Source organism: Psammomys obesus, unplaced genomic scaffold (genome assembly GCF_907164565.1).
Source record: "Psammomys obesus unplaced genomic scaffold, mPsaObe1.curated_primary_1811, whole genome shotgun sequence".
Lineage (NCBI taxonomy): Eukaryota > Metazoa > Chordata > Mammalia > Rodentia > Muridae > Psammomys > Psammomys obesus.
Genome location: NW_026595582.1, coordinates 426 through 7,707, shown reverse-complemented (window position 1 = coordinate 7,707; position 7,282 = coordinate 426). Strand labels below are relative to the sequence as shown.

Sequence of the window (7,282 nt, the reverse complement as noted above, 5' to 3'; positions counted from 1 at the left end):
ATGCAGGCAAAACATCCATACATATAAAATAAATCTTAAAAAGTTTTAAAAAATTGTAAAAGAAGAAAAATTAATTAAATACGAAGTATTTATGACTTTATTCTGAGATTCCAGGGGGTTGAACTTATGGTCCCGAGCAAGCAACCGACCACCAAGCTACATCTCCAGACTTTAACAAAGGACTTAAATGGACATCTTTCTAAAGAAGATAAATAAATGGCCATCAGGTACATGAAAAGATGCTCAAAAACCTTAGTCCTTGGAGAAATGCAAATCAAACCAGAAGGAGATGGCCCTTTGCACCGACTAAGATGCTGTAAGGACACAGTGGAATCAGAAGCCTCGAACCGTGCTGGCGGGGATGTAAGGCTGCTCGCACTTTGGAAAACAATTTCGGCAGTTTCTCAAAATGTTAGACTCAGGGTTCTGATGTGGGTATACATTTCCTCTCCTTGGCATTTGCCTTTGAAACACGTCACAATAGAAAGACTTACACACAAGCGTTCCTGGAAGCATTATTTACCACAAACAAGACGTGGAGACAAATACCTGTCAGCTGACAAGGAGGATGACAAAATGTGGCATATCCACACAAGGGAGTGTTTGTCAGGAAAAAGAAATGGAGTTCTGAAAACCCGCCGCCATGAGAACGCTCAACATTTGACAAATGGAAAGAAATCTGATTAGATGTTTTATTCTCCACATATGAAACACACAGAATAGGCAAGGTCTTAACAGAAGCATAAAGGAAGGATTGCCTAATGCTGGAAGAGAGGGAGAAAAGAGGAGTGATTGCTCACAGCTTCCGGCTTTTGTTTTTGGTGTAATAGAAAAAGAGTTCTGAGGCAGATTATAGCAATTATAGTTCTGTAAAACACATTAAAAACCAATACTTTCTTTCCCATGCCCCCTTTGGTGTGTGGAGGAGGCAACTCTTAAAAAAAGAAAGCATTCAACTAGGGGCTTGCTTACAGTTTCAGAGGGTTAGTGCATTATCATCATGGAGGGCATGGCAGCATGAAAGCAGACAGAAGGAGCTGAGAGCTACGTCCTGGTTAGCAGGAAGAGAGAAACACCAGGCCTGGCATAGGCTTTTTTAAACCTCAGAGTCTACACCCAGTGACACACCTTCTCCATCAAGACCACAGTCTTAGTCCTTTTCTATATAGTCTACCGACTAGACAGTCAAATAGATGACCTTTGGGGGCCATTTTCATTTAAATCACCACAACAGCAAGAGAAACACAGCCCCAGCCAAAATTCATCATTATTTGCCACGATGCACAGTTGTAATTCTGGTACCCAGGAGGTTGAAGCAGGAGGATGTCGGTTTGAGGCCAGCCTGAAATACAGAGTGAGACCTTCTTTTAAAATAAAATGAATAGAAAAAAAAATAAAACCAGTGAATCTGGACACATTAAAAAAGTTCTTAACTTGATTATTGTGATCCCCCCCAATTAACCAAGCTCCTCACACGTTTTTCAAACATGTCTTTTTTCCCCTCAAGACCCACTGAGTTTAGTCAGGATCACTTGTGTTGCAATGAGTTTGCAACTTCCCATTGGAGCCTGGTGGGCACTCAGCGGACACTCAATTGAAAATGAGCGTTTCTCTCATAGAATACACCAGACGCCAACGCTTCCTCATGGAGAGGTAGGGCGTGGATCACACCTCAACCCATGGCTGACTATTAACGCCCGGTGTTGTGGAAATTCATTGCAAGCAGTTACACTGTCGTGAGGTCGTGACTGCTTGGGCTCTGCCATTCTCAAGTAACTTGCGTGTGTACATACAATACATACATACACAAACACGTACTGTTTCGGGGCCTCTGCCACTCTGAGTGCTAGGATTGAAGGCGTGCACCACTCCGCCTGGCTAAATGTACACTTTTTAAACCGACGAACTTTACGACACATAAATTCGAGCTCAATAAAGTTGAAATCCAACTTCGTTGGGGTACTAGGTTTTCTAAGTTCGTGGGCAAGTAAAGAAAAACAACTGACTGGGGCAGCGAGGTCACGCCCCCTTCCCTCGTTACCTAGCAACCAGTTTCCTACTGTACGCTTCCTCAATCTTTCCGTCACTTCCGTTCTCAACAGGAAGTGAGGTCAACCTGCGGCTTTCCCGGGAGTTCAGCGTTCGCCGCAGGTTAAGTAGTCTTCCTGGACGGGCGCTGGCACTGTCCACGTCCAGGGCTGGTGCGAAGGTCCGGGGTTCGGGGCACTCGGACACGCGAGGGCCCAGGGCGGCAGGGGAGGAGTCGGCGGCGAAGCTGCTGGTTGTCCGGAGTCCCGAGTGTGCTTGCTCTCTCAGTGGTTCACCCCTCGGCTCTAGGTCCCGGACATTTCTGCACTCCTCCCCTAACTACCCAGGTCCTACGTCTGAAAGAAGACCCCTGACAGAAAGCATTCTCTCCTCGCCGACTTCCGTTCACGCCCAAGCCCCTCAGAGCTCTACCAAGACCTCCTGGGATCTGTCAGCGACTTTTGAGTTGCCAGAGGCCTTGGGTAAATGTTCCCTGAGTGCTAAAGCGGGGGTAGGGAGATATAGTTCCTGCAAAATAATGGGGTTAGGGAACTGACTTGAGGCAGTGTGCATTTTGCCTTACTCTTCTTGAATGTCTCTGGCAGGGTGTCTTGTTGCAAACCAGAGGAGTTTGCCTTGGTTTAGGTAGTGGGAGGAAATGCTGCAAGAGCCCAGGTGAGGCTAACTTTGTAGATCTTTGACCCTCTTAGGAATTAAATGACCCGTTTGCCTCGGGTAACTTACTTTTAAGCAGGTACTTGTTTTTGTTTTTCAAGACAGGGATTTACTGTGTAGCCTTGGCTGGCCTCGAGCTCAGAGATCCACTTGCCTCTGCCTCCCAAGTGCTGGGACTAAAGGTATGCTCCACCAACCACCCGGCTGTTTAATGTGTTTCTCCCCAGCGTGTAAGCTGTAGTTTTTCTTGGACAAGGACTGAGACATACAGCACTTTTGTCATTTTTTTTTTTTTTTAGCACAAAACACATAGTACTGGACACGGAAAAGGTGCATTCATACTTGAAGATCTGAGTATCAGTGAATAGTGTTTTTACATTTTTTTGCTTAATGTTGAAGAGATCACACTAGCCATGGTGGGATCCCAGCACTTGCAAGGTGGGGGCAAGAGGTTCTGGAGTTCAGACTCACTCCCTGGCACAGAGTTCCATGCCAGGCCCGGGCTACTTAAGACCTTATCTCAAAACAAGACGTACAAATTAAAACGTTGAAGGTATATTTTTTAAACGCAGTTCAGCTTCTGGAAGGGATGAAATAGCACAATCTCTACAGGTAAAAACAGTGACATCTGTTTAGATTAAATTTTCTGAATTTGAGCCCCCATTCAGAGGCTTACTGGAAAATGGTGCACCTGTGTTTTAGGAAAAAGGCCAAATAATAGTGACCTCATTGCTTCTTTGTTTCTTTCCATTTTAATATTCGTACTATCTCTCCCTTTTCCCATCCTCTTGAATAGGTATCGTGTCTTAACGTGCTGACCCAGAGGTGCTGGCCATTATGGGAAATCAACTTGCTGGCATTGCTCCTTCCCAGATCCTCTCTGTAGAGAGTTATTTCTCAGACATCCATGACTTCGAGTATGATAAGAGCCTGGGAAGTACTCGTTTTTTTAAAGTTGCTCGAGCTAAGCACCGGGAAGGCCTGGTGGTTGTGAAGGTCTTTGCAATTCAGGATCCCACGTTGCCTTTAACTAGTTACAAACAAGAGCTGGAGGAACTGAAAATCAGGCTCCATTCTGCACAGAACTGCCTACCTTTCCAGAAGGCAGCAGAAAAAGCATCTGAGAAAGCAGCCATGCTGTTCAGGCAGTATGTGAGAGACAACCTCTATGATCGCATCAGTACCCGTCCGTTCTTAAATAACATTGAGAAGCGTTGGATCGCTTTCCAGATCCTGACGGCTGTGGACCAAGCACACAAATCTGGAGTCCGCCATGGCGACATCAAGACAGAGAATGTGATGGTCACCAGTTGGAACTGGGTTCTTCTGACTGACTTTGCCAGTTTTAAGCCCACTTATCTCCCAGAGGACAACCCAGCAGATTTCAACTATTTCTTTGATACCTCCCGCAGGAGGACTTGCTACATTGCTCCTGAGCGTTTCGTTGATGGTGGTATGTTTGCCACTGAGTTAGAATACATGAGAGATCCCTCGACTCCGCTTGTAGACCTAAATAGCAATCAGAGAACCCGGGGAGAGTTGAAGAGAGCCATGGACATCTTTTCAGCAGGTATTTGAGTCAGTCAGATTAGCTAATGTGTAAAGTAACTTTATTCACCTGATGTCATTGTCCCAGAGGCTTACTGCCTCCATCTACTATCCTAGGCCTAGTCCTGGAAGCTTCTAGCCTCCGTGCACTCTGATTTAGGCCTAGAATGTTTTCAGCCTCTTAAGACTTTTTAAGACTTACTGCTGAATAAGCTCACCCTTTCTTGTTCTTTCTGAGCTCTGGCTGGCTGGTTCTGGCTTAAACCCCTTTCCAAACTGACTGATTCAAACTGGCTTCTGTCTCAGCCTCTGAATTAATTACTCTGCATGGCCTCAAACTAACTCTAGCAGTCTTTTCTAATTTTCTGGCTCTTTCTCATTCCCTGGGGCATTCTGTCTTCACCTGTGGCTAGTTCTCTCTCTACAATCTATTTCTGTCCCAGCAAAACTGCCTCCTCTCTTTCTCCTTCTCTGTGCTGCTCCCTTAAGTAGCTTCCCTTTTCTCTCTCTCCTCGTGAGAGTTGGGCTTACCGTGTTCTGTCAGATCTTCCTCTGAGCCGTTACTTTATCTGCCACTCAATTAAACATCACTTGCAAACATGGGTGCTTACCTCTATAAACTTTACCTTCATTGTTTGGGATTAAAGGTATATACCACCACACCTGGACTTAAGCTTTCTTTACCTGAAACTTGGTCTATACCAGGCTGGCCTTGAATTCAGAGATCTGCTTGTCTCTGTCTCCTGGTATTTTAAAGGCATGTCTGTATTACAGCCAGATCACACAGGCCTAGGAGGTCTTTGGATGTGATCTCTTGCCATAGCAGCCATATTCTGAATTAAAATTCCTCTACACTAATTTGACATGTTTTAAATGTCAAACATAGAAATGTAGCCTTTTGTAAATTGCCAGATTTTCAAAAATTCGTTTTCTATTTTTATTTTTTAATATTTTTATTATTAGTTATATTTTATTCTGTATCCCACTGTATCCCGCTCCCTCATTCCCTCCCAATTCCATCCTCTGTCCCTCCCTCATCTCCTCCCTGCCCCTTTCCAAGGCCACTGATAGAGGTGGACCTCCTCCCCTTTCATCTGACTGTTTTATCAGGTATCTTCAGGACTCAAACATTCTTTTGATATGCCCTCATATACTGTCTCAGATACATGATTTCCTCATTGGACATGCTTAAGTGATGAGAAAATGAAAGTACTTTTCATTAAACATTCAAAACATAAACTTCACAGTGCTGGTGACATGGAAGGATGCTACATGTCTGTTTTAAGATAGAAGAGAAACACATTTCACCTTTTGTTTGCTTTGGTGGTGATAAGCATACATGCTGTAATAGAAACAGTCAAATAAGTCTCCATGGGAGTGATGGGTAGAGAGGCAGGCCTCAATTAGAGTGATGGGATTCCTTATCTCTTTGGCCCAGATGGCTTGCTGCATCAGTGCACATATCAGGAGCCCCCTTGACCTTCATGGCATAGCTGTGTGTTTCTCATAGTGCCTGGCTTGAAGCCCACTCCACAGATGCACTTAGGAATGTTGACAGTGGGCTCTGCGGGCACCACTTTGCTGATGGCAGAATGACCCTCTCCTTTCTTGCCACCATTGTTTGCAGAAGCCATGCTGCCTGGCCTAAGTTAGAAAGGGTCCCAGTACACAGTCAAGCACTGCTCCCTGAGCTACCTCCACAGCCCTTTCAGTTTTAGACAGGGTCTTGCTTAGTTGCCCAGGCTGATCTTTAACTTTGCTTCTCCTGCTTTGGCCTTCCCTTTAACTGGGATTGTAGGTGTGCTTTTTCTAGTCCATCGCCTGAACCACTCGGCCACGGCTACATGGAGGTGTGCTCTCTCATGTAGCTGGGATGACAGGAATGCACCATCGCTCTCACGTTTCCCAAGTTCCCTTCATCCATTAATTTTTTAGGAGTTGTGTTGTCTACTTTTCTATAGCTGAGATAAAACACCACAACCAAGTCAGTTAAAAAAAAAAAAAAGACAGAATTTAATTTGGCTTTCAGTTTCAGAGGGTTCGATAGAATATGCACTCATGAATCTGTGTGTTGGTTTCTCTAATTTTGAAGCTACCTGGATTCAGGCATAGAGGGTTCCTGTTGATTTTAATTCTGATTAATTCCCAGAGGCCTCACCTCTGCCACCATTGTCAGATTAAGTTTTCTCCATAATACTTCACAGTGGGAATTTGAGTTCAACAAAGGAAGCCCTGGGGTACACCGAAACCTTGTATGCCATAATGTTAAGGATCATTTTGCGTCTTAGCTGAGGTCTTGTCTAGATAGTGTATATTTTATAGGCTCCTAGGAATTTGTATTCTGCTATCATGTCTAGGATGTCATACTGTTGTTGGCTAGGTCTGGTTGGTTTATAGTGCTTCTCAGCGCGTGTGTGCGCGCACACACACACACACACACACACACACACACACACACACACATACACACACACATACACACGAGAGCCTGCAAGGGAGTGTGCTGAGAAGCACACAACTTGGTTGTGTGTGTAGGTCAGAGGACAGCTTGTAGGAATGGGCTCTCTCCTTCCACCATGTGGGACTTGGAGGTTGAACTTAGGCCATTAGACTTGGTGGCAAATGCTTTTACCCACTGACCCATCTTACTGGCCTTGGCACTTGATTTCTTCTTCCTCTTAAAAACAGCTGTTGTTTGAAGTCCTTTCTTTCTGAAATTAACATTGTATCAATAGGAATTAACAAATTTACTGAATGTTTATTATGTATCAGAACTATCCTAGTTGGTGGATGTTTCAGTGCACAGAATGGGGGAGACTATTCTATGGAGTTTGCATTCTCGTGGGCACAGAGAGTTAACAGGCAACATAAGATAGTCTTCCAGTAGGTACTGTGTGGGAAAATAGCTTTCACTCTTTTCAGAAAACTGATGTGGAGGAGATGGAGTGGCTCTTGCAGTCTCTCTCTCTTTTTTTCCTGAGACAGGCTCTCTGTAGTCCGGCTGTTTTGGAAACTCACTTTGTAGGTCAGG

General features: G+C 44.7%; 1 protein-coding gene across 1 annotated transcript; it reads left to right on the top strand.

The window, feature by feature from the left end:
• The first annotated feature begins 2,139 nt into the window (after positions 1–2,139).
• On the top strand, positions 2,140–4,281 carry LOC129685805 (phosphoinositide 3-kinase regulatory subunit 4-like). Its single transcript, XM_055619314.1, has 2 exons — positions 2,140–2,510; positions 3,500–4,281. The coding sequence occupies exon 2, from the start codon at positions 3,541–3,543 to the stop codon at positions 4,279–4,281; it is 741 nt and encodes a 246-aa protein (XP_055475289.1). The 5' UTR covers positions 2,140–2,510; positions 3,500–3,540.
• Positions 4,282–7,282: the final 3,001 nt, after the last annotated feature.

Excerpts from the sequence above, each read along its gene's own strand:
- LOC129685805 (XM_055619314.1), top strand. The coding sequence starts at position 3,541 with ATGGGAAATCAACTTGCTGGCATTGCTCCTTCCCAGATCCTCTCTGTA.